The 27861-nt window shown below is 32.6% G+C and overlaps 3 protein-coding genes across 5 annotated transcripts in view; all 3 read right to left on the bottom strand.

The window, feature by feature from the left end:
• Window positions 1-4082, bottom strand: part of LOC145326807 (uncharacterized) — a 66980-nt gene extending 62898 nt beyond the window's left edge. Inside the window, exons 1-3 of one of the 2 annotated variants that reach the window (XM_080170231.1) lie at window positions 2795-3953; window positions 1526-1555; window positions 332-437 (exon numbers count right to left, since the gene is read on the bottom strand). In XM_080170231.1, the coding sequence (XP_080026357.1) occupies window positions 332-437; window positions 1526-1555; window positions 2795-3398 (740 nt within the window). In that variant the 5' untranslated portion in view covers window positions 3399-3953. Of the gene's footprint in view, window positions 1-331; window positions 438-1525; window positions 1556-2794 lie in introns of both variants that reach the window. The other variant, XM_080170230.1, reaches the window with a different exon arrangement.
• A 1253-nt stretch (window positions 4083-5335) lies between these two features.
• On the bottom strand, window positions 5336-8483 carry LOC145326805 (uncharacterized). Its single transcript, XM_080170222.1, has 2 exons — window positions 7902-8483; window positions 5336-6925 (listed from the first exon to the last, which is right to left on the bottom strand). Exons 1-2 carry the CDS (start codon window positions 8456-8458, stop codon window positions 5665-5667), a joined length of 1818 nt encoding a protein of 605 aa, XP_080026348.1. The 5' UTR covers window positions 8459-8483; the 3' UTR covers window positions 5336-5664.
• A 6140-nt stretch (window positions 8484-14623) lies between these two features.
• Window positions 14624-27608, bottom strand: LOC145326803 (homeotic protein antennapedia-like). 2 transcript variants are annotated; one of them, XM_080170219.1, is made up of 11 exons: window positions 27446-27608; window positions 26853-27095; window positions 22759-22811; window positions 22165-22256; window positions 21707-21831; window positions 21048-21140; window positions 20377-20494; window positions 19521-19601; window positions 18585-18657; window positions 17781-17864; window positions 14624-17444 (listed from the first exon to the last, which is right to left on the bottom strand). In XM_080170219.1, the coding sequence occupies exons 2-11, from the start codon at window positions 26958-26960 to the stop codon at window positions 17354-17356; spliced, it is 918 nt and encodes a 305-aa protein (XP_080026345.1). In that variant the 5' UTR covers window positions 26961-27095; window positions 27446-27608; the 3' UTR covers window positions 14624-17353. The 2 variants fall into 2 exon arrangements, with proteins under 2 accessions (XP_080026345.1, XP_080026347.1); XM_080170221.1 differs by lacking the exon at window positions 19521-19601 and having other exon boundaries at window positions 27446-27606.
• Window positions 27609-27861: the final 253 nt, after the last annotated feature.

Below are 27861 nucleotides of genomic sequence, written 5' to 3'. Positions count from 1 at the left end.
TTTCCCCATCAGAATATAAAATTGGGATTGGAGGATTTGTAATAACTATAAACATGATGTGCCAGCAATCTCATTTTGTTTGCTTCCACTTAGTTTTAAAGAAAATTTTAATTTTTAATCTTTTTTAAATTGCCTTTTCAACTAACCTCTGACGGGGTACTGAAATTTTTATGTAGAATTTATCTTTTTACAAGATACCACCACCTATACCACCACTTCTTGTGTGTTGGGCTGCAAAGTGAACCCATAACCAACCTGATGATGAGAGGATGTGCTATGTTTTATGCTCTGATACAGTTATGTAATATCATACATTAAACCTTTTACTTACTTTTTGTGCCATCTTAAAAAAAAATCTTGACATCCCCGGCATGTAACTACTCCATTTATTTTCACGCGGCGGGCAGGACTATTACAGACGTCACAAAGTTTTATACCTGTAAACAAAAAAGAGATTTCTGGTATAATCCTCTTAGGAAATTTTTCTCAAAATTTGACAATTTTTATACCCCCCCCCCCCCCCGAAAAACGGCCTAGCCGCGGGCGCTCCGCCCCCTAGCCATATAACCTAACCTAGCCTAACCTAACTTAGTCATTTAGTCGGGGGGGGGGGGGGGGGGGGTATAAAATTGAAAAAAATTGAAGAAAAAAATTTCTAAGAGGATAACGCAAGATTTCTTTATAAGTGCCTAACAAACACAGAAACCCTACGCTCCATTATATTTAAAATAAGGAGAGGCGATACTTTTTTCTTATGTTTTGCCCTGCAAGAACTAGTAAGGTTAGGCTTTTAATTTCTACAAAGCAACCTAACCAAAAACCATTCCCTAAATAATTTTATATCTGCGGAAAGTTGTTTATAATACGTTGCGATAAATAACTATTCTAGAGAAATTGATAGTTGAACGAATTGAATTAAGAAAAATGATTTCAAGCAAAAGGTACAAATATACCATCAAACATATATAAATTTTTAATAAAATAAATAAAAAACAATTGGAAATTACAAAATTAGTCGTCTTGCTGTTTTTATAATATAGCCAGCAATAAAGATTGCATAAATTACCTACAAAAATATATTTTCAAGTCCTTTATATTTCTAAAACATGATAAAAATTTTCAATTCTTTCAAATATATGCCCTAAAAATATAGTTTAAACTAAATTAAAGTTTAAATGCATTTCGTGCAAATACCCCTTTACAATGTTTTTGGCAACTCTTAACTTAATTCTGTGAAAACTATTCTCTGTATTTATGTTATTATAATTATAATGGATGTAAAAAAACATGGATAGTAGGTATGTAACAGGAATAATTGTCGTTAATTTAGCTTTCTGACATAAAACTTATTTATTGGTCAGTTCATTTCGGGGGTTGGTAGTAAAAGGGGGTAGAAGGGAGTAAGTATTATTTTAGCCCGCTGCGCGTTGCAATTCATTAGAGAAAATGAAAATCTGGTGTAAGATCCAAGTGGTAATACATCCATTGTAATTATAATGTAATTACAAATAAAAATTCAACTTACTCTCGTTTTTCTCAACCTTCTTTGTTGAATCTAAAAAAAAATACTTATAGGGTGATAGTTAGGTACCCATGTACATAAACTGCATTTGAAAAAAAAACACAAAGATACCTAGATATGTATCTTTTTAATTGTTTGATTGTTGTATTGATAACTTAAAAGATTTCCAAAATGAATGATGAACCTTACAATATTGATTCTAAAATAACAGAATAATTGAAAACTTTGGGTCAAGATTAGTTCACGGTAAAATGTTCCTGGTAACGATGGTCTCAAAAAAAACTTTAAAGGCTTCTAACGGCCAAACGGAGGAACGTATAGATTATGCACGCACAAGACGGTATAACGGTGTGCGGGTATGATATGTAAGTTCAGTCGTTTGAAAGCTTAAAGTAGCCTTTAAAAGGGGGGGCGAAAGTGACACTTTTTGAAACCAAAACTAAAAGTCAAAGGAACTCAACTAAAAAAAGAGTTACAGGTCTGAGATTTTGCATGGCAGTTGCTTTATAGGGGTAAAATATGGAACTGTGAAGAAACGGCGGCGCAACCGCCGAAAACCGCCGAGAAAAGGCAAAAAAAATTTCGGCGGGAAACGGCGGTTTTCGGCGGTTGCGCCGCAGTTTCTTCACAGTTACATATTGTTCCCCTATAAAGCAACTACCATGCAAAATCTCAGACCTGTAACTCTTTTTTTAGTTGAGTTCCTTTGTTGACTTTTAGTTTTGGTTTCAAAAAGTGTCACTTTCGCCCCCCACCCCCCTTTATAGATTTTTTGGATATAAGCATTACCAGGATTATTATACTTTAAAAAATATTTTTTTCACATCACTTCAGGTGAAAAATGACTTATGAATAAAACCAATCTTTACAAACGTTTGTTGGAAATTTCGTTACATATGCAAATGAAAAAAAGGATAAGGATACCTCAGGGGTGTATATTCTGCATGGGATAACCTGCTAATGGAGGAGCGGGTAGAATGAAAAATATGCAGGCGGGGGGAAAAAATAAAGTGTAGTGACAACATCAGCTGATACTATTATCCAGAAAATCTTTTAAATCTGTCCAAAACACTAAGATATAGAGGGAAATATTTGTAAAATGAGTAAAATGTTACATGCCCACTCATTTACACACAATAAAATACCTTAGAAAATTTGATTTAAACTAGGGGTTGGAGGATAAAATATTTTTTTTTTGCAGGGGAAAAAACCTACCTATCTTAAGAAGAAAATACACCCGCCAACGATAGGTATCTTTATTCTTATTTTTACCTGAATATTCAGTATCATCTAAGAATTCATCCTCTGAAGAAGTCTCACCCTTCATATCATTCAAGTCATCACCATTGTAATCTGGATCATCAAGAATAGTTTCATCTTCCATAACCTCCATAGCGTCTCCATCATCTTGTACTGATACACTTGGAATTTGGAAATTATTATCAAATTCATACTTACAAAATACTTCTGAGGATTGTAACAAATCATTAATAGAAGATGCTTGTTCCAGCAATGATGGTTCTAAATTATTTCTTATGCCAGCTTTAGTGTCTTGTTCAGGATCAAGAATGTAGACTTCATTTTTTATGTCTCCAGGGTCAATTGGCAACTCAAGTAACTCAGGAATTTGTTGTATTTTGATTTTAGAATCTTTGTCAGCATTAGTTTCCATGATTGTAGAATCAATCATAGTAAACCTGTCAGCTATATGTTTAGTAAGATATATCTTACTTTCAACTATAGATACTTTGGCAACACTTAAATTCATAATTATGTCTTTGGGAACTTTAATATTTATTGCTAGAGTACAAATAGTTTCCATGTTAGTTTCCACAGCTTCAACTAGTTCAAGAAGTTCCCCAATTTGTGTGGTCATTGTTAATACTATTATCACAAAATCTGAAAGAAGTTCAATTATAGTTTAATTGCCTTTTTAAGGTTCAAAATCCTAAATGTTCAAAAATAGTTAATACTACCATAAAATTAGTTAAGTTACCTACCTAGTGAATAAAATAAAAAAAATATGTTGGCAAAACTTGAGGAAGTTCTTATATTTTTTTTATCTTGGAAATGAAATTGCTTAATACCCGAGTGTGTCCTGTTGAGATATGTCAGTCCACTCATATGCAAAATGTCTTATTACAGATTTCACCATTTAAATGGTTCATCCCTATATAAGTTCTTATGTGATTATGTATAAACTTACTCCTGTCAATAGAAAAAAACTCTTAATACAGAGTAGGTACATATAAAAAAAATGAAGAGCGGGAAATTAAGGGGAGGGGTAGTATATATTCCAATAAAAATGCATGTACAATTTTGATTTCAAAGTTTTATTTAAGTGTAAGTATTATTGAAATATTATTTAAAAGTCTCAACTGAAGATGTGAAACTTTCTAAAACCAAAACTAAAAGTCGTAGTTTATTAACTAAACTAAAAAAAAATAAAACACAGAAATATGACATAGCTGTAGCTTTGAAGATTTACAATGTGTTAGTGTGAAGAACAGGCGGCGGATTTAATTGCTTTTTCTCGCCAAATTACCTAGACTGAGACAATTTTTAATCAGTTGAGTTTATTTAAATGATTCAAAGGGGTAGTTTCACAAAAGGCATTAGAACTTAATTAAGTGAACCGCATATTTTTTCCTGAGCTCGATCTTTAAATCGTTTTTGAGGTGCGCTGAATCGGGGCGATTCAGAGGTGAACCGTAGGCGCGCTGATGGTGAGCCACGGCGCACTTATAAAACATTGATTTTTAAAAGATTTTCGGCGCGGTGTTGTTAAATCGCTTGTGACACTCAATAAAATATCGATCCGCGCCAGTACAACTTTATTACATAAGCTGTGTCAGTAAGGCATTTTATGTAAAATTCCGTGTCAGCATGGTATTTTATATAAAACATTAATATATAATTTATTTTAAAAATAACTATAAAAATGTTTTCACGATAGTTTTGCAATAAAATATTAAAGTAATTAAAAAAAATATTTATTTATTAAATAAATCACCCCGATTTGAACTGGCAATGACACTCGGTGAGTGGCATTGGCGCGCCGGGCCCGCGCCACTGCCCGATTCAAATCACCCATGCAAATTCGATTTAAAGATTGATATTAATAATTTGATGGTGCGCCAAATGAATCGCCCCGGTTTAAATCACCTATAAACGATTTAAAGATCGAGCTCTGGTTAATTGGTTAAACTACATTTATATAGCATATATTTGAAAGAATTTAAATTTTCTAACACGTAGCTTTTCAAATATATGCCATATAAATATAGTTTAACCCATTAACTAGGTCATTAGACGGTTTTAGGTTATTTTTTTTTTTTTTAAGTCTGTGAAGTTGTGGTTTTTTTGCTATTTTCATGCCCTTCCATTTCCTTTCGATTATACAGCACCTAGATGCTAGGAGCGCAGACGCTTTTGTCTATATAAAATGCAAATAAAAAAACATGTAGTTACATTTATCCGATACCTGTAATATAACACTTAGTTTGAGACTTTCCCTTAATAGTTCAAAAACGTAGGTTACTTCACTTTCATATCCTATTATACAATGTAGTATTCTTTTTTTATCTGGTGCGAAGGCTCTCGCTAATTATTGAACCGATATGGTTCTCCTTCACATTTTTACATTGAAGCTACTACATGTTCTGAGATGGTTTTAGTTAATTTTATTGTCATAAATAAGTCTGGGTATGGTTTTGACTACATCTCTGTTCTTCCATATTTCTTCCAATATAAAGCCCCTAGATGCTAAGGACTCAGCCGCTAGTAAACTAAAAAGCTTCATTTTAGGTTCCATTTTTATCTGAAATTAAACATTTTCATGACTAATATTTTCACACTTCGTAGCCTTTAGGCATTTTATAGCTAAATTTTGCTTCATAAAGATAAGGTAGGTACAATTACAATTACAAAAAGAAAGTTACAACTAAAAAAGTAATATCAATGACCCTGCTAAAAATCAATTTCTAAATGTATAAATTCATAAAATATTTAATAGGTAGCTAATTAATGTAAAATAAGAAGAAATTCTGGTTTGAAAAGTATAAAAAAATATTTCTGATGTTTGAAAATTGAAACTGTAATAAATAAATAAGTATATAAAGTAGAAATAAAAAAAGTAATTTTTAAACTGCTATTTCATCTGTTTGCTTTTCTTGAAATTCTTCTTCATTTTCCAATTCACCAAGATGGTTTTCATGAATATCTTCCAAAACCTGCTGTTTTGGGGAAGCAGTTTCATTTATTTCTTTTTCTTGGATGTCCTCTAAAACCTGTTCCGTTGATGATGGCATTTTTTGCATTTGATTTTGTTGGAATTCCTCTAAAGCCTCTGCTTTTACTCCTTCCCTGATAATCTCTTGATTATCTTCGCTAGGGATCGTGCTAGAACTGTTTTCATCATCAAATGTGTCCTCCATTTTGATACCATCTTTAATATCCTCTTCCTCATATTCAACCATGTCAAAGGGGTTTGCTTCAACCGTAAGAGATTCCACTTTATCACCATTGTGCTGTCTCCTGACGTGTCTGTTCAAGTTGGCCTTATCCCCAAAGCGTTTGAAGCAGACCTTACACTGATATGGTTTCTCTCCTGTGTGTGTTCTTTTGTGACTAGCCAAAGTACCCAACTGATTAAAACCTTTGTTACAGGTTGGACATTTGAAAGGTCTTGCGCCTGTATGTACATGCGAGTGAAGTTTCAGTTTGTCAATTCGGGCATAGGCTCTGGGACAATATTCACATTTAAATGGCCTCTCAGTTGTATGTATCAAAGCATGAGTGGCTAAAGTGCTACTGGCGGCAAATGCTTTACTGCAGACTTTACATACATACTCCCTCAACCCTGTGTGTAATTTTTCATGTCTACTTAAATCACTAGAACGCATGAATGCTTTGCCACATGTACTACATTCATATGGCTTTTCTCCGGTATGCATTCTTTTGTGTTTAGTCAAATCACTTTTTGTATAATGACCTTTTTGGCATACATCGCATATATAGGGCTTTTCACCTGTATGTATTCTCATATGATCATTCAAACTGTTACTTTTTGTAAAAGATTTACCACAGATATTACAGTCATATGGTTTAACTCCTGTATGAGTCCTAACATGAATGTCCAGCAGGCTTTGATAAGGAAATCGTTTATTACAAAATTCACATGTAACTATATTTTCACCGGTGTGCATCCTAATATGATCCTTGAGGGTGTTACTTTTAGAAAAACCTTTGCCGCACATGTCACACTCATATGGCCTCTCCCCTGTATGAGATCTTATGTGCACTGCCAAAACACTTTGATATGGAAAAAGTTTGTGGCAATAAGGACATGCAAGTGATCTTCCTTCACTGTCCACCGTCTTCAATGCAACACCGTTCGATATCCTTAACATAAAAATAATAATTATAATTCTCGTTGTGCGTTATTCATGTACTAGGGGCCATAGACGTCCAAGGGGAGGGTAATGGGGTGATTACCACCCCCCAAAAAAAAAAAATTTTATTTTCAAATTTTTACCCTCCCCCCCCCCAAAATGAAAAAGCTTGGACGCCCCTGCTAGGGGCTGCGCCCCAGGCATCTAGGGGATCTATACTGAAAGGGGTAAGAGAGGGCGAAAAATAGCCTTGAACCATCCAAAGACTTAACTTTTGAAATAAAAATGCTTAAAACCATCCCAGGACCTATGTGAAGCTTCCTACAAGTGAAGAACTCATCGCTTCAGTAGTTCTAGACATCTTAAGCTACAGACAAAAAAACCTTGCTACTTTATATAAAAGGATACACTTATAAACACTAAAAATAAAGATTAAAGACTTAAATACAAAAAGGGTGGAAAGGGGTGGTGGTGGCAGATGAGAAATCGACAAAAAAAATAGAGTTACATCTAACGTATTTGCAGGGAAGAAGGGAACATTAAACAATGAATTAAACTTGTACTCAAAATTTTAAATTCACGTTCTCTACATCGTTGGCTCAAACCTATGGGTACTTTATTGAATTGTGATGGTTCAAAATAACAAGTGTCAAATCTTTACAACCAATAATTTTTATATACATAAATCTATTGTACATTTCCTTATCCATTAGGTAAGGTTCCTGGATATTTGGTACCCAATAAAACAACGGCTAGGTTAAATCTCAGTTTAGGTAAATATATATTGATAATCTAGTGAAAAAAAGACTAATATAATCTACCTAAAGGGATATGTACATGAAGAGTTGAGGTCCAAAAATTAGACGGATTGCCATGCCCAAGGAATACAGTATTTTCAATTGCAAAGTGTATGGAATGTCCACCTTTCATTTGTAATATAAGAAAAAAATTAATTTTTTTCTAATCTGTCTTTTCTATAAAAATACCTTTGTCCAAAAACATCCAACTCTCCAACGCTTCCAGTGTTTCCTGTCGTCTCATCTTCTGTTTTTATATGAGTGTTAGTTTCAGGTTCCGTCTTGATTTCATCCATTTGGTCTGTTTCATCATAGTCTTCGGGTTCCATTTCTATCTGCAGTAAGCTCATTGGATCACTTTCCATCTGGTTAGCATGTTCCTCATTTTCAGTTTCATCCTCCTGGCTTTCCATCTGAACCTCAACCATGCTGATTGGTTCTCTCTCTGTATGATTCTCGGATTCGTTCTCAACCTGAGCTAGGTTATTTCGTTCATTTGAACACTTTTCTTTTAACATAACAGAACTCCTTTCTATCTTAGAAACTATTTTAGATCCATTTTCTTTTAAAACAGGATTCTCAGTAGCATCAAATGCTCCGTTTTCTATATTATTTAAGCTATCTGGTTCCTTTTCATTCTCATCTAAACTTTGGGACAACAAAGCTGGATCTGAATCATTTGTTAATTCATCAATTTTGTTGAGAGAATCTCCATCAGATTCCACCGCGCCAACTAATGTCGCCATTTTCAGGACTTCAATATATTATTCTGAAATGTTATAATTTTCAATATAAATATTATGTTCATCACAAAAGATATAATAAATTAAACTTTCGAAGTATAAATGTAAAAAAAGACATTGTGTCGATATTTTTCAACCTAAATAGCTTAACGGGGATAACTAAATATCCTGCTAGCTAGCTCTGAATTTCATGTAATACTTGTGATTGCTCCTAAAGTCACTCTCTAGGATTCTTTATTCGAATGGGTAAAGAAGAGAAAAATTTAAAACCAACATAGACCAAAATAAAAAATAAAATTAGCCTTAAGCCACACCCCCCAGAACCTAGGTGAAGCTCCTCTTAAATAGAATACCCAATAGAAACCAGCGTGATCTTTTGATACAGACAAAAAAATGCCTTACTACTTTATATATTTTAGATTTTAAACACTAAAAATTGTATTCTCTTATTTATAAATTACTAAATAAGCCTTTATGAGTCTATACAGATTCTAGAGTTTAAATTAACGCATAAATATATTAAATTAGCAATTTAAAATTAACACAATATATAATATTCGTAAAAAATATGTGTAATATTACAGAAATAATAATTTTTAAAATTAAAACTTAATCCCCGAAAAGTTACATGTAATGCGCAAATGCCCCGGATTATTTTCTTTGAAAAATGTCGTCTTTGCTGGATAAAATACTTTTATAAAATGTAGCGACTAGACTATTAAAATTTAGATGATGTTTAAAATGAATATTTGTGGCATAAGAAACATTTTTTTGATATAATTGTTTTCAAAGAATTAAAGTTCACGTATCGTTATTTTATTTTAGAATATCAAATTTAAAAATGACTGCTACTATTTGAATTCAGACCTGCCATTTCCAAGATTGTCAGCTTTAGACGAAAAAAACTGAACTATTTTATACCATATTTAAAATATTGAAGATAAAAAACAAAATTACTTATAACCTAAACCTTCAGTTATTGATATGCAAATGATCTTTTTTAGAACATTCGTTTTTATAATTTTAAAAGTCGTCTTTTTTTTTATAAAAATAACCCAATGAATTCGAGCTTCACCTAGGTCTGGGAAGGTTTGAAACTATTTTTAAGGAAGGTACCATTTCCCTCCCAAGCAAATCGCCCAAAGAATAAATGAATTCTTTGTTATTGTAAAGATGCCGGACAATTTTTTTTCTCAAATTAAATATTTAAAATATAAAAAAAACACATTTAAAATGCCACTTGAGACCTCTAGGAGCATAGACGCTTGTAGATACATAAAAGCAACAGAATACCTGTCTGTTTACTGAAGGATCTAGCTAACTGCTGGACTGATATGGTTCTCCTAAACAGTAAAGCTTCTTATAGGTTCAGGGAAGGTTTATAAAACTATCCCCATCAAAATAAATTTTTTCTCCAAGTTTTTTCTTTTTAAAACTAAAATTGATAGCGAAAATTCGACACAACCTCTCCATCCCGCAGTTACCCTAGAGGTGACCCCTAAAATGGTGGGTCCACGCATTACGTGCATGACAGATATCTCGAGTTTTTTCCGTCTTAATTTCTTACAACTTTTTATACAGTTTTGTATTGTGGGAGGCGTAGTTAGACAAATTAGTTGGGGGGGAAAGTATCAATTCAACGGTGGGCGTTCATTTCCGCATGCTATCACTTCAGCATATTGTTTCATCAATACACAAAAGCAAATTAAATTAGAAGGGGTATACAGTAGTGGGTATAATGGATCTAAAGGGATAATGATAATAAGACAATGGCCGATAAATTAATATATACCCCTATGATAATACTTAGACTAACCCCTTCAGTAGATTAAAATTTGTGGTTGAAAAGTGTGAACAATCAACCTAATGAAGCAACCAATTTAAATTGACCCAATCCCCAAAATTGTTAAGCCAACTAATGAAAAAACGTTATTTTAAAACTTTGGGTACTATTGTCATTGCCCACTCTTTCTCTGCTGTACAAAGTTTATTCTGTGTTAACAAGGACAAAAGGGATGAAAAGTATAAAATATTTTTTTTCATGAAATAAAAGAAATATATTTTTTTCATTAAATAAAACAAATATATTTTATATATCAAAATATTGTAGATCCTAAATAAATTGAGTTGATTAATTTAACACATCGTATTATAGACATCTTTCCGTGGATAATAAGTAAAAACAAGGTTCCAAATGCCTGAGCTAACAAAACTGGTGCTAATCTTATGATATTTACTTTAATACTCATGTAAAATTTCTGTAATATTAATAGTAATAGAGTAGCCCCGCTACTAGAAATCATTTTGTTTTTTACCAACTGAGAACTTACGTCAAATTTTCAGATATTTAAATTAATTTTTTTAAAAGAAATAATAGTTGATTATTAAAATCTCGAAAGCTTCTTTTCCAACTTTGTTTCAAAAATTAATTTAAATACTAAGAAAAAAATAATTAATCTTGTGTACTTTCTTTAAGAGAAATAATTCTTTAATTTATACATGGGAACGTTTATGGGGGCGGTTCAAAAAAGTGGTTTATTCACCACCAATAATTAAGATTAAAAAAAAAATAAAAATCTGTATAATAATGTATTTTATATAAGTTATAAATTTAATTCCTTAGTAACGTTTATTTGAACAGTTACAAGCAACTTTAGATCAAGTATCTATTAATTTGAATTCGTTCGCATGTGTTCAAATAAGTTCGTATCAAAGTGAATTATGTTTACAGGAATAAATTCAGTTGAAACATGGATCTTGAAATTGTTGACGAAGTTTATCTATAATTTGAAATGTCTGTCAGCTTGTCAATGTAACTTTTTTTCTGCTTTTATTTTTAATTTTTATATTTTTTTTTGTATTTTCCTCAGAGCTTTTCAAACAGAGTGACAGATTAACAGGTAGAAAAACAAAGTGAGTTACAGAGTAGATTTGCTTTAAAAAATGTGTTTATCTGCTAACATTTTTATTTTGTTAGTGAGTAAATAAATATTAGTTTTTTAAAAGCAAAGATTTTCTATAATTAGGGTCTGTCCGTCTGTATGTGAGTTTATCATTATGGGACAGTTAGCTATTCTGGTTAATTTATTTGAAATATAGGTGTTCAAGTCAATTTCAGGCTCCAGGTATGATCCTGCAGGTCCTGATCCTCCAGGTCTCCAGAATTCTGTAAAAGCCTCCTGTGACCGCAATTTTTAACATAGAGCCTTCAAATTTTAAACTTAAGCTTTTCTTACACGCCTACATAACGTATCAAAATTTTATTAAGATCCGCCGTTTTCCCGCTGACCGCCGACTGCGGTGGCTGGCAGGTGCCAAGTACAGCTGCGGCCGCAGAAATTTATGTTTTGAGATTTCTAATATAAAATTTATATAAATACAAACATTTTCTGAAAAAAATATTTTTCTAGCTTCAAAGATAAAAAAATGAAAATTTTTAAGTAGAAAAGGACTTAAAAACAAAGGTTGTTAAATAAAAGGGTGAAGAAAGCGAAAATTGACTTAGGCTCAGTTATAGTCGGAAATTCATTATCCAACAAGGGCCATGCACTGAGATAATAGAGAAGGTATTAACATATTTGAAGAAAAATTTGAAATCGGGCTCCAGGTTCAGGTATTGCAGGCCTCCAGGTGGATCCTGGACAGGTAAAAACTAAAAATTTCACTTTTAAAATTAGGGAATAATTCATTTAATAAAAGTTGCTACTTTATGGATAGTATTGACTCATTAAATTAGGGGTATTGTGTCTCCTTGTTGGATTTTTACCGCAGTTAGAGCAGTGTATTTCCTGCAGGCTTCCTTTAGTGACTGACCTGTTGACAATATGTTTTTTTTTTATTTTAGTCAATTGTTAATATTTTTTTTGCAGATATAATTCAAAATGTAACAAAATGGTTTAATTTAACTTGAACCTTGAGCCCGATTAAAAATTTCTCTTTGAATTAGTTAAATAGATATAACTCTTAAGTTAAATATTTTAATTTTTACATGTCCAGAATCCACCTGGAGGCATACAGTACATGAACTTTGAGCTCGATTTCAAATTTTTCTTCAAACAAGTTAATACTATCCATAAAGTAGCAACTTTTGTTAAATAAGTTTTAACTTCAAAAATATAAATTTTCAGTTTTTACCTGTCCAGAATTCACCTTGAGGCCCCGCAGTACCTGAACCTGGAGCCCGATTTCAAATTTTTCTTCAAATATGTTAATACTATCCATAAAGTAGAAACTTTCTTTAACAAGTTATGCTCTAACTTTAAAAGTGAAAATTTTTAGTTTTTACCTATCCAGGATCCACCTGGAGGCCTGCATTACATGAACCTTGAGCAAGATTTCAAATTTTTCTTCAAATGAGTTAACACTATCCATAAAGTAGCAACTTTCTTTAATAAGTTATGCTCTAACTTTAAAAGCGAAAATTTTTAGTTTCCCCTATCCAGGATCCACCTGGAGGCCTGCATTACCTGAACCTTGAGCCAGATTTCAAATTTTTCTTCGAATGAGTTAATACTATCCATAAAGTAGCAACTTTTGCTAGATAAGTTATGCTCTAACTTTAAAGGGAAAATTTTTATTTTCTACCTCTCCAGGATCCCCCTGGAGGCCTGCACTACCTGAACCTGAAGCCAGATTTCAAATTTTTCTTGAAGTTAGATAATACTATCCACAAAGTAGCAAATTTTGTTAAAGAAGTTATGCTCTAACTTTAAAAGTGAATTTTTTTTGTTTTTACCTGTCCAGGATCCACCTGGAGGCCTGCAGTACCTGAACCTGGAGCCTGATTTAAAATTTTTCTTCAAATTAGTTAATAATATCCATTAAGTAGCAACTTTTGTTAAAGAAGTTTTGCTCAAACTTTAAAAGTTAAAATTTATATTTTTTACCTGTCCAGGATCCACCTGGAGGCCTGCAGTACCTGAACCTGGAGCCCAATTTCAATTTTTTTTTAAATTAGTTAATACTATTTATAAAGTAGCAACTTTTGTTAAAGAAGTTATGCTCTAACTTTAAAAGTGAAAATTTTTATTTTTTACCTGTCCAGGATTCACCTGGAGGCCTGCAGGACCTGAACCTGGAGGCTGATTTTTATTTTTTCTTCATATATGCTCATAACATCCCAAAAGATGCATATTTGGTTTAATAAGTTTATCTCTAACTCTTCAAACTAGTTTTTTTTCATTTATACCTGTCCAGAAGTGACCTTCCCGCCTGCAGCGCAAAAGTGTCAGATCCGCCCCCCCCCCCCCTCCCACATATCAATCAAACAACAAACCTTTTGATTTCATGAACTTTTTATTGTAAGGCTCTTGCCTTATTGCCTATTGCAATTTTCGACTTAGAGACTTCAAATTTTAAACCTAGGCTGTTCTAACATGTATACATGACATATTAAAATTTCATAAAAATCCAGCGCCGTTTTCTTACCGACTTTTGTCTGCAGCGTCCGGAAACTACCAAGTACAGCTGCCGCCGCCGAAATTTATATTTGGGATTTCTAATATTATATATACATAAAGGTAAACATTTTCTGAAAAAAATTCTTCTTCTAGCTTTAAGAGTACAGAAATTACAGCCTTTTGAAATTTCTAAGTAAAAAAGGCCCTAAAAAAAACAAGGTTGTTCAATAAAAAAGTAAAAATTACTTTGATCCACTTATTGTCGGAAATTCAATATCAAACAGGGGACATGCACAAAAATTTCTAGCCGTCTAGCTCTAGTAGAAACCGAGATAACAGAGTGAACGTTCAATCCCCCCCCCCCCCTCCCCTCGACCTATTACGGTCAATAAAGGGGACCAACCGATAAAGGTTAAACATAGGGTAAATTCGCTACTAAAAATAAACTGTGAAGTCATCCTAGAATTAATCAAAATTTTTACTTAGTTTCTTGCGAAGAAATCTGCGATACCGTCGCTAATTTTTAAAATTATTATCTATGCTTTTGTCATACAAAATTTAATTCTTTAATAATTTGTACCTATTAAGTTTAAATATGGAATGGAAATATCATAAGTAGAAATTATTTGTTTCTATCAATGCGTTGCAAAATTTTAAGTTCGCCAAATTTAAGATATGTCAGAGAGCCAGACCCACCATTTTAGGGGTCACCACCCTAGAGGCCTCTAGTGGTGTAGCCACTTGTAGTATAAAAAACTGAAATAAGACAGAAAGTAACTAAAATTTATTTATAAAACATTCATCATATGAAATCATATCCACGCCAAGTTCAGCACAAAATTTACAATTGAAATAAGTTACACAATACCAGGGAAAAAGGGAAAGTATATGCTAGAAAATAAATAGGAGAACAGGGCAGAAACTGACCATTTTCTATTATTCAAACACCTTTATTACTAAACTACGAGAAAAGGACAATAGTAAATGAATTTTTTTCCAATCGATTAAAACCCATTCTGTAAAGCATGTATCTTAATGTATTATAGATTATTTTCCACGAAAAATAAGATAAAACTCATAAAGGTCCGGGCCTACGATCCTTCAGGGCCTACATAATTTTTATTTCACTATCCGCGAAAAACTGTCTACAATACTATGCGATAAAAAAAAATATTTCAAATATCAAATTATTAGTCTGCCTGTAATACTATTTATTTTTCAGCACACTTCCACCTCCCTGCACAAAACAGAAGTTTTAAAATCAAAATTATAATTTAATTAAACCTAGGTTATTATTACTTTCATTAACATGTTATTGATTTTGTATCTTTTCTTATTAAATTGTTGATTGTAATAAACATAACAGTTTCCCTAATAATTATTAACAAATAAATGCATAAAATATTTTTACAACTTTGGTTTTTCAAATCTTTCAATTAAAACTTTTTTCCTTATTTTGATTTTGGCTTTTTGAAATATTGTTCTCCTAGTAAAGAAGCTACTCTACACAATACTCTTGAAGGTCTGTTTGTCTGTATTGAAACTATATTTTTACTTTTTTCTTTATTTTTCTTTAAACTATTCAAATTGATTTCCCATTTCTTCAAAAATCTTGGCTACTACTGGCTATAATCGTCCTTGTTTATTTTAAAATGAATGATACAATGATATACAAATGTCAGCAAAGAATTAGAAACTAAATTCCATGTAGTTTGCTGCCATTTATTCAGTCTATTAGCCCTGACCAACGTTGTTGTACATTTTGACAATATTTTTACAATTCTAGCACATTATACTTGTGCAACGTTTACATGTTGTTGTTAAAACTGAAAACAGTAAAAGTGTCTAACTATGACGTCAGAAAAAAATTAACCAATGAGAGGCCGCTATATATTTTACCATTGTGAATACTGGCTTCTCATTGGTTAATTGTTAATTTTTTCTGACGTCATAGTTCGACACTTTTACTGTTTTTGTTAAAACTTAAAAAAATTGGGCCTTAAAAAATTTTATGGTTTTTGTTATTTGAAGGAAGCTTTTTATAGTGCATTTAAAAATGACGGCATACTGGCCTATCATTGGTCAATTAAAATGTTTACTAGCCTGCCATTCGTATTATAGTCTGTGTATTGCCTTATATCATAGGTTATTTGTGTTGTATTACGTCGTTTTTTAGGCACTATAAAAGGCTTCTAGTTGAAGTATTTATAAACATAAGAATCTAAAAGAAATATTAGTAGAGCTAAACAGCAAAGATTTTAGTGAATAAGAAATACATTTTGAGAAAGGTTATGTGACTTGGCCATCAACAAAATAAAATTTGAAGTGTCCTTTATGATTTATTAAAAATTGTTCAAAGAATCTTGAAAATAAAATAAATGTTTTTAGCTTATCTGTCTAAAACCATATAAGAGTTAGTATTCCCCTAAAAGTAAAGTTGTATTTGGCTCCAATTTAAATATTAATCTTTGTCTGCTAAGTTCTACAAATTTATATTTAGAATCTAATTCGCAAGAGATTTGTAAAGAAAAAGAAAGACGTGTGATTTATTAGTTTCAAGGGATATATCCTAGTTTTCTGTACATACTTAAATGCGCTTATTTAATACATATTAAATTAATCATGTGTAATAATATCAATAATATTATAAATAGAAATTAACAAAGGAAAGATAACCACGTATTTTTCAACTTTTCCCATAAAATATCATGAAATTAACTTTTTAAATAATGGTGAGCTTTTTTAAAGATTTGCATTATCTGAGTATTATTAAAATGTTAATTAATAACTTTTACATTGACAAAAATATAACTTAAAAATGTGTTAATATTGCTCCATAACACCATCAGCTGTCATCCATCACTGGTAATCGTTCACTAGCTGCGCACATGTACATACAGTACACAACGCGCCTTTTTTCTAACACGCACATTTTGAGTTTTTTACTAAAATTGTTTTTATACAGATATGAGATCTAGACATATTTGTTAAATAATATAAAAACAAAAATGAGTATTTTGCATCACCTTTCTTTATTTGTGGAAGTTTTTTTTATTCACAGCTTTTAAATAATATTCAAATAATAAACTTAACTATTATTAATCAATAAAACACATACATAGGCTTGAGCATTAGTTTTTTTATTTAAAAATAATAATTTAGCTCTGCGTATATTATCACTTGGCTTTGCAAAAGAGCTATCTGGTTCTTTGTTTATGCTTTAAGATTTGAAGTCACTTTAGTTTTGAGAAATATTTTGGCCTAAATAGTTTAGGATATTGGTCCATTTCAAATTTGCGCATTTTCATGTACGGTTGTTCAGTGCGCGCCTGTTTTACTACAAGCATATTTTGAGTAACCCCCATGTATATATTTTTTATTCGGGTAAAATGCCCAGAATATTGGACCATGTCATGGGGGGAGGCGGGGGTTGTGGTGGCGCTTGTGGCTGTCCGTGCAGGGGCGGCAAGGGGGGTGGCAGACTGTCACCCGCTTCGGATCATTGATTCGGGGGCTCCGGGGAGGTGTCGGTCTGCTCGCCATCATCTCCCTCAGCCTTTGCCTTGTTCTCCTTTTTCCACTTCATTCGCCTAAAAAAGGATAAAGATTTAAAACTGAATCTAAGATTGAAATAGCTTCAATTTAATAAAATAATAAAAATCTACAGGATTTTATGTTGATAATTCAATTTCAATGAATTATATCGAGCATATGGCATAAAATAAGGTGAATGCTGAAATCATTTAATGTCGAAATGCCAATGCATAAATTGCTATTTTTGTATAGACTCTATGAATAGATATAGAATAGACTGAAAACGTAATTTTGAAGGCATTATAAACAAATATTTATGCTTATAAAAAATACTGAAATTTTGTCAGGGTTCGAAGTTTGAACCCAAACTAAAAAACACACTAAAAAGTTACCTATTTTGAAACCATATTTTAATCTGTCGTTCTGTGAGGCAAAGAGCATGAGCGATCTCTATCCGTCTTCTTCTGGTAAGGTATCTAAATATATTGATTCTATGGTACTTGATATTATTTTATATTTTTAAATATCTAGGTATTATATACTTCAAGCCATCAATATTTTTATTTATCATGTTAAACAATGAGCATAAAATTCAAGGGGTCCTTAACCCCTTAAAACTTTGGAGTTATATTAGATTACCATCCTCCTCTAGTTTTACAGCAAGTTAAGGACACCCCCCCCCCCCCCAACCTCCTACAAAAAAATACCGCTGAGACCCCTCAATAGAAAACAAAGACGATAATGAATTTTCCTAAATCTTTATTCTAAAATATACCCGGCCATCTTTAAACATCTATTAAACCCATGTACTTATTGATATTCTATCTATTATTTTTTTTATCTTTCTCAATATTCATCTATCAAGCCATCTATTTATCTACCGGCCAATCTATTCATTTATCTTTGACAGACTAAATACCTTAATAAATATTCTCGTATTCATTCGAATCCGGTGGATAGGAACCGGTTCTCATCCATACAAAAAAAAACTATGTCTAGCATCGTATTATACCCAGCTATCTACGAATATAAAAATTTACAATCATAAGAGTAAAACCATTTTTTTTTAGCCCGTGCCTTCGACATCTCGGGGCTAAAAAAAAATGGTTTAATCTTATAATTGTACATTCTATATCCGCGGAAAGCTGTTTATAATACGATGCGAGAAATAACTATTATTTGTTTATTAATAATACCTGTTAAAATGAAACTCTTTTTCTAGCTCCAATGTTTGATATCTTGTGTACGTCTGTCTTCCACGTTTTCTCTCTATAATATTTTTAAAATATTAGGTACATATTTTTATAAATATTAATATAGTAATTAGCTATTTTCTTTCTTAGATATTTTGTTAGCAAATAAATGCATTGGGAAAAAGTTAAAATAGAAGGGTTTTTTACCAAATTATTTTGATTATAGATTGAAAACAATAATTGAAGTAAATCCAATAATCTATAACTTTCTAATTTACAATTTCATTTTTATTTCACTCAAAATAAAAAAATAAAAAAAGGACAACAAACATGGCTTAACATATTTATAAAGTGATGAAAGGAGTAAATCAGAAATAATGGAAATAACGAAACCTTAATAAACTGTATATATTGGTATAGGGAATCTTGAAACAAAATCTTGAAGAGCAGCAAAAAAAACACATTACTTCTTTATCGTAGCTGACTGACGTACATACGGACATTTCGTATTTTAGAGTAGCCTAGCTACTAAAAAATAGACATTTGATGTTTTTTTATTTCAAACTTTTGCTCTATAAACGTTTAGATAATGTATTTATAGATCTCTAAATTAGACACACAGAAAACTGTCCCGAATTTGTATTAATTTTGAGGAACAAGACTCCAGTTACGTCATATTTTTCTTTCCCGAAAAAGGGAAGGGGAATGAAAAAAAAGGGAAGGGGGGAAGAAAAAAGAGATGGGAGAAAAAGGGGTTTTCCCCATCTCTTTTGAAGAGATTTTCTCCCCCCCTTCCCTTTTTCGGGAAAGAAATATATGACGTCACTGGAGTCTTGTTCCTCAAAATTAATACAAATTCGGGACAGTTTTCTGTGTGTCTCTAAATTAGTATACAATTTTAAAATCTTTTTATAAGGAAAAAAGAAGATAAAAAAGTACCTTCTTCATTGGTCCAGTAATTATTGTCTGAATCATGCCACTGGGTGTCGCTAGCGTCGTTAGAATGCCATGATGACGGATCTAATCCCAGCAAGAAAAAATCTTTATCTTATATTATTTTTTCTTTAAAAATTAACAAAAAAGCATAAAAATCTTTTTCAAAAGCAAACATCTATATTATAACTTTCTAATTTCTAAGATATACTTTTTAAAAAATATTCACCTGGTAGCATGCTTAAGACAATAATTACTAATTTTTAACAAAAATACAATATTTCTATCTATTTTTTTTATTTAAAAAGGATATATAAAGACCCTCAAAGAACAACAATCTTGCCTCCGTAATTCCCATCAGTTCAATATAAAATTGCCATCGAAATATTTTATGATTTTATTTATCACAAAAAGTCAAGTATGGTATTGCAAAAAATGCAAAAATTACATGCATTTTTTCTCAAATGCCAATAATAATAATTTACAATAGCAAAACGTTGGAGGAGAACAATTTTTGTAACTGGAGAAAGTAACTAAAAAATCAGACATATGACGTCATAAAAATGAGGGAGAAACCCCTAAAAAAGAGATGGATAATCACTCATTTTCAAGACGTCACATGTCTGACTTTTGAGTGACTTTCTACATTTACAAATTTCTTATTATATTTTTAAAAATTCAAAAAATTGTAAAATGATTTAATCAAACTATCAGAAGCAAATAGAAAAAAGATGGTAATGTGTAATGGAGGCGTCACAAGAATAAACTTAATTTTAAAAGTTTTTTTGTATTTATTATAGACATAAACATAGACTTACTGACGTATTTAGCTTTAGAGTAACTATGCTGCAAAAAAACTCACCAAATTGGCTACGCATCCAGGGGTAGAGGGGAGAAGGAACTGGGGCTCCCTGTGACCCCTGTGGGCCTCCAGGAGGAACAGGTGACGGCTGCCCAAGTCCATAGGAGTTTGCCAGGTGCTGAAAGCAAAAAACCTGATAGCCAATAGTTATTGCCGCTTAATTTTATAATTTTATCTTAATAATATTTTAAGTTTTAAAGATAATATTGTTAGTTTTGGTAAACTTTATAGATAAAATAAAATAAATAACGACACCTTGACTTTAAAAAGACATTTGATATAGAAACACACATATAAATTCATCCATCAATTCATCTATAAATTCATCTCTCAACTCATCTATAAATTCATCTTTCAATTCATCTATTAATTCAACTACATATCTGTTTCCATCTATCTATCTCTCTACCTGAGATGGTATCTATTTACCTGATCTATCTCTCATATCTACACGAGATGGTATCTATCTATCTATCTGCCTACCTGCGATAGTATGTATCTATTTATCTGTCTACCTGAGATGGTATCTATCTAACTATCTACCTGAGAAGGTATCTATCTATCTATCTAGCTACCTGAGATGGTATCTATTTATCTATCTGCCTACCTGAGATGGTATCTATCTATCTATCTGTCTACCTGAGAAGGTATCTATCTATTTATCTATGTACCTGAGATGGTACAGGATTACTCCAATTTGACTGTGTACAGCCAGGGAAGCCGGGATATTGTCCTTGGTGCTGACTTGTTGGTAATCCCTCCATCTAAATAAATTACACATATCAATCCGTCTATAATTCTACTTATCTTATTATCTGTTGTCTACAATAACATTTGTAATCAAAGAAACTACAAATATATCTGCCTAACAATCACCATATATTATCTTTAATCTATCTTTCCACTTTCTTCTATGTTTATTTGACTATAAATCAATTAAACTAAATTTTTTTTGTAGCAAAGGTACTTTATCATTTAAAAGTAAGTCCGTCTGTCTTTAAAACACGGGGAAACGTAAATTTATTATTTGCTCTTAAGACATACAGTAACAATGTTTGGTGAAGATCCCAGGTATCAATAAGCGTCCACTATCGGGTGTGAAATATAAGTATAGGTCTGTAATTTTCTATATATCCATTGTTTTCCTTTGGACATCTGCCTCATAACTTTGTCCATTTGTAAATCCATGATATTTTGGTTCGCTACTTATGGGTGTTGTCATACTTGTTTATCTATTAAACAAAGAGTTTTTTTCTTTCTATCCATCTATCTGTCAATCAATCAACTTCATCTATTTATATTTATCCAATCTATCTATCTATCTATGTACCTTAGTTTCAGGTGGGCTAGGAGGTCCCTGTAGTTTACAGCTTGAGTACATATTCTGTGTGGGGGGTCCTGCAGCCCCAGGATACCCAGCCGCGGACACACCACTAGGGGAGTCTGGTCGCCCACCTGCAAAACAAAAGAAGTTTGACTCCAAAACTTTATAATTAAAAGGGGATAAATTAGAATACTTATGGCCAAAAAATCCCCAATGACGTCATATTAGAATAAAGGAATATTTTAATATAACGTCATTTGAAACACTGCAGCCAATTTTAAAAAAAATTATCCCCTTTTTTATAGGCACTACAAAGAGCTTCTTTCCGAATAAAGGAAATATGATGTCAATTAGGATACTACAGCCAAAAGTTGTTTAATTTATCCCCTGTTTTTAGGATATATGTAGTTATATGAAAATTGAAAGCAGGAAATCACCCTCAAAATGTCTATCTGTGTATTTACCTTGACTGTTGACAGGTTCATGCCAGGACCCCGCAGGGTTACCAGGATCTCCAGGTCCACCAACTCCAGCCCCGTGTAGGTAATACCCATTTCTACAAACAAGTATTATATTAAGTTTTAGATTCTTTGAATACTAAAGTTACTAGAAATGTTACAAGACACAATATTAGCAAGTGAAAAATAAATACCTATTAAAAGGAACCTATAATTGCAAATTATGTCTATCTGAAAAGATTCGTGTAATCAAAGGGTTGGTTGTCTTTTGAATGTAGCCAAATAAATCACAAAAATTTAAATATGTCATAGTTTTCAAATTAGCAATAAGATACAATAACAAAAACAACTAACTGTGTATCATTTTAATGGAAAAAAATCTGTAAATTCCATAGAAATAATTGACAAAATAAAAAATTAAAACGTTAAAAGTTTTTTTTTAAGTATTGTTTTAATTGAATACAGGAATAAGGTGTAGTTAACAAGCGATATAAATCTAAAATAATATTTTCGGGGCAGATAAACGACAGCTAAAATTCACGTATATGTGTTCGCGACATAATTTCGTTGTTGTTATAAGCTATGTAAATTGAAAGGTACCTTGAGTCATAGTAAGGATATCTCTGTGTGGGGCTACCCTGCGGATGTCCAACCTAACATAATAAATAATTATTCATAGTAAAGATATCTCTGTGTAGGGCTACCCTGCGGATGTCCAACCTAACATAATAAATAATTATTCATAGTAAGGATATCTCTGTGTAGGGCTACCCTGCGGATGTCCAACCTAACATAATAAATAATTATTCATAGTAAAGATATCTCTGTGTAGGGCTACCCTGCGGATGTCCAACCTAACATAATAAATAATTATTCATAGTAAAGATATCTCTGTATAGGGCTACCCTGAGTATGTCCAACCTAACATAGTAAATAATTATTCATAGTAAGGATATCTCTGTGTGGGGCTACCCTGCGGATGTCCAACCTAACATAATAAATAATTATTCATAGTAAGGATATCTCTGTGTGGGGCTACCCTGCGGATGTCCAACCTAACATAATAAATAATTATTCATAGTAAGGATATCTCTGTGTAGGGCTACCCTGCGGATGTCCAACCTAACATAATAAATAATTATTCATAGTAAGGATATCTCTGTGTAGGGCTACCCTGCGGATGTCCAACCTAACATAATAAATAATTATTCATAGTAAAGATATCTCTGTGTAGGGCTACCCTGCGGATGTCCAACCTAACATAATAAATAATTATTCATAGTAAAGATATCTCTGTATAGGGCTACCCTGAGTATGTCCAACCTAACATAGTAAATAATTATTCATAGTAAGGATATCTCTGTGTGGGGCTACCCTGCGGATGTCCAACCTAACATAATAAATAATTATTCATAGTAAGGATATCTCTGTGTGGGGCTACCCTGCGGATGTTAAACCTAACATAATAAATAATTATTCATAGTAAGGATATCTCTGTGTGGGGCTACCCTGCGGATGTTAAACCTAACATAATAAATAATTATTCATAGTAAGGATATCTCTGTGTGGGGCTACCCTGCGGATGTTAAACCTAACATAATAAATAATTATTCATAGTAAGGATATCTCTGTGTGGGGCTACCCTGCGGATGTTAAACCTAACATAATAAATAATTATTCATAGTAAGGATATCTCTGTGTGGGGCTACCCTGCGGATGTTAAACCTAACATAATAAATAATTATTCATAGTAAGGATATCTCTGTGTGGGGCTACCCTGCGGATGTTAAACCTAACATAATAAATAATTATTCATAGTAAGGATATCTCTGTGTGGGGCTACCCTGCGGATGTTAAACCTAACATAATAAATAATTATTCATAATAAGGATATCTCTGTGTGGGGCTACCCTGCGGATGTTAAACCTAACATAATAAATAATTATTCATAGTAAGGATATCTCTGTGTAGGGCTACCCTGCGGATGTCCAACCTAACATAATAAATAATTATTCATAGTAAGGATATCTCTGTGTGGGGCTACCCTGCGGATGTTAAACCTAACATAATAAATAATTATTCATAGTAAGGATATCTCTGTGTGGGGCTACCCTGCGGATGTTAAACCTAACATAATAAATAATTATTCATAGTAAGGATATCTCTGTGTGGGGCTACCCTGCGGATGTTAAACCTAACATAATAAATAATTATTCATAGTAAGGATATCTCTGTGTGGGGCTACCCTGCGGATGTTAAACCTAACATAATAAATAATTATTCATAGTAAGGATATCTCTGTGTGGGGCTACCCTGCGGATGTTAAACCTAACATAATAAATAATTATTCATAATAAGGATATCTCTGTGTGGGGCTACCCTGCGGATGTTAAACCTAACATAATAAATAATTATTCATAGTAAGGATATCTCTGTGTAGGGCTACCCTGCGGATGTCCAACCTAACATAATAAATAATTATTCATAGTAAGGATATCTCTGTGTGGGGCTACCCTGCGGATGTTAAACCTAACATAATAAATAATTATTCATAGTAAGGATATCTCTGTGTGGGGCTACCCTGCGGATGTTAAACCTAACATAATAAATAATTATTCATAGTAAGGATATCTCTGTGTAGGGCTACCCTGCGGATGTTAAACCTAACATAATAAATAATTATTCATAGTAAGGATATCTCTGTGTGGGGCTACCCTGCGGATGTTAAACCTAACATAATAAATAATTATTCATAGTAAGGATATCTCTGTGTAGGGCTACCCTGCGGATGTCCAACCTAACATAATAAATAATTATTCATAGTAAGGATATCTCTGTGTGGGGCTACCCTGCGGATGTTAAACCTAACATAATAAATAATTATTCATAGTAAGGATATCTCTGTGTGGGGCTACCCTGCGGATGTTAAACCTAACATAATAAATAATTATTCATAGTAAGGATATCTCTGTGTGGGGCTACCCTGCGGATGTTAAACCTAACATAATAAATAATTATTCATAGTAAGGATATCTCTGTGTGGGGCTACCCTGCGGATGTCCAACCTAACATAATAAATAATTATTCATAGTAAAGATATCTCTGTGTAGGGCTACCCTGCGGATGTCCAACCTAACATAATAAATAATTATTCATAGTAAGGATATCTCTGTGTAGGGCTACCCTGCGGATGTCCAACCTAACATAATAAATAATTATTCATAGTAAGGATATCTCTGTGTGGGGCTACCCTGCGGATGTTAAACCTAACATAATAAATAATTATTCATAGTAAGGATATCTCTGTGTGGGGCTACCCTGCGGATGTCCAACCTAACATAGTAAATAATTATTCATAGTAAGGATATCTCTGTGTGGGGCTACCCTGCGGATGTTAAACCTAACATAATAAATAATTATTCATAGTAAGGATATCTCTGTGTGGGGCTACCCTGCGGATGTTAAACCTAACATAATAAATAATTATTCATAGTAAGGATATCTCTGTGTGGGGCTACCCTGCGGATGTCCAACCTAACATAATAAATAATTATTCATAGTAAAGATATCTCTGTGTAGGGCTACCCTGCGGATGTCCAACCTAACATAATAAATAATTATTCATAGTAAGGATATCTCTGTGTAGGGCTACCCTGCGGATGTCCAACCTAACATAATAAATAATTATTCATAGTAAAGATATCTCTGTGTAGGGCTACCCTGCGGATGTCCAACCTAACATAATAAATAATTATTCATAGTAAGGATATCTCTGTGTGGGGCTACCCTGCGGATGTCCAACCTAACATAGTAAATAATTATTCATAGTAAGAATATCTCTGTGTAGGGCTACCCTGCGGATGTCCAACCTAACATAATAAATAATTATTCATAGTAAGGATATCTCTGTGTGGGGCTACCCTGCGGATGTTAAACCTAACATAATAAATAATTATTCATAGTAAGGATATCTCTGTGTAGGGCTACCCTGCGGATGTCCAACCTAACATAATAAATAATTATTCATAGTAAAGATATCTCTGTGTAGGGCTACCCTGCGGATGTCCAACCTAACATAGTAAATAATTATTCATAGTAAGGATATCTCTGTGTGGGGCTACCCTGCAGATGTCCAACCTAACATAATAAATAATTATACTCTAAGTAAAATAAAATTTCGAAAAATGTTATATTCTGAAGAAGAAAATTTAGTAAAAAATATATTTTTCTATTAATTAAAAGAATATTTGGGTATAGTCCTTTCCACGACATCCCTCCATAAGGGGCGATTCTTCGTATTTTTTTTCACAGTAGCTTTTCTCTTATTTCTAGCACCTGCGGGGGGCTCTAACCCTGCGGGGCCAATTACCTAACCCTGTGGGGCAATCACCTAACATAATATAACCTAACCTAACCTAAAATAACCTATAAAAAGCCATTTTGAAAATACGACCAATCGCCCCTTATGGAGGGATGTCGTGGAAAGGACTAAACCCGAATATTTTTACCTTAACCTTTCGTTCCAAATCTATTTCATTGAATACTTTGATTTTGTTTGCCTTTTTGTTATTAGCGAATCTACTCTATAATAAATCGTAACGCTATGCCCATGTCCACCCTTAGTTTTAGAGCTTCGCTACTTATGGATGTTGTCTTTCTTGTTATACTTCTAACCCAGCATTTTTCTTATTTACCTGATGATGATGGTATCCTATCCATCCATGTTGTGCCCCCCTACCATCCTCACACCCCCCGTAGTAATGATACCCGCCCCCCGTCACATCATACCCCATGCCGCCCATGATCGCTTGTCCGGCGCTCTGACCACCCGGGCCAGCGCCCCCTCCCGCATCGTGGGGGAGGTGTGACTCCCCCGCATACGGGAGGGGCTCTGTCTTGCACTCCACTGTTGTAATGGTGTCGGAGATAATCTTGACCTAAAATTAAATTTCATCAAATTTTACTTTTAGCAATAGATATTCTTAGTATAGACGTAACTGAAGACTTTTTCTAAATGTTTTTTTGTTGTAGCTGTTGAGCGAAAAATCCAACAAGCTTTGTTGAACTGGGCTTAGGTTTTAGCTATCAGGGCAAGAAGCTAGACTTTAACAAAATTTTAAGCTTTACTTGAACAATATATAAGATCATAAAAGAAAATAATGAAAGTTAAGAAGAAAAAGAAAAAACAAAACAAGTGAACTTTATAAACATACATAAACTGACCAGCATTGATTACTTGCAGAGCAATTTAACAACATAAAGTTAAATTACATATTTAAAAATTTACCTTTTAAAATAAAAGTTTGTATTGAAACAGTATCCTGGAGGCCACCCACTGACCACCAGGACTCAAGGGAATGCTTCCAGGTAAACTATACAGCCTGGAGAAATATACAAACTCCAGGTATGATCCTCCAAGAGGCCACTTAGTTCCAGGCACTTAGTCAACTGTAGTATCTCTTTCTTTATTGTTTCATCGTTACCAAAATACCTACAACGAAAACATTAAGATTGTTTTTTTTTTGAAAAATTTAAAATTTAAGTTAAATTTGAGTAAAACTGAGTTAAATTTTAAGATAAATTGAGTTAAACTTAAACTTAAATTGAGTCGAAATTGAGTTAAGAGTTAATTATCTATTCATAAATATGATTACAATCAATGAAGAACGAAACTATTTCAAAAGTTTTATCTACATTTGAATC

The sequence above is a fragment of the Acartia tonsa genome, chromosome 8, assembly GCF_053477335.1.
Source record: "Acartia tonsa isolate MP-2025a chromosome 8, ASM5347733v1, whole genome shotgun sequence".
Classification (NCBI taxonomy): Eukaryota; Metazoa; Arthropoda; class Copepoda; order Calanoida; family Acartiidae; genus Acartia; species Acartia tonsa.
Note: the sequence above shows the minus strand (reverse complement) of the source record. Positions and strands in the feature narration are given on the sequence as shown.

What these genes read in the sequence shown, in the direction of transcription:
- LOC145326803 (XM_080170219.1), bottom strand. Translation starts at nt 26,960, where the DNA reads ATGGGCGGCATGGGGTATGATGTGACGGGGGGCGGGTATCATTACTAC. An exon ending in TAGGATACCATCATCATCAG is followed by an intron (nt 22,812 to 26,852) that starts GTAAATAAGAAA and finishes TTATTATGTTAG; the next exon opens with GTTGGACATCCGCAGGGTAG. An exon ending in CTAGCCCACCTGAAACTAAG is followed by an intron (nt 21,141 to 21,706) that starts GTACATAGATAG and finishes TAATTTATTTAG; the next exon opens with ATGGAGGGATTACCAACAAG.
- LOC145326805 (XM_080170222.1), bottom strand. Translation starts at nt 8,458, where the DNA reads ATGGCGACATTAGTTGGCGCGGTGGAATCTGATGGAGATTCTCTCAAC. An exon ending in TTGGATGTTTTTGGACAAAG is followed by an intron (nt 6,926 to 7,901) that starts GTATTTTTATAG and finishes TTTTATGTTAAG; the next exon opens with GATATCGAACGGTGTTGCAT.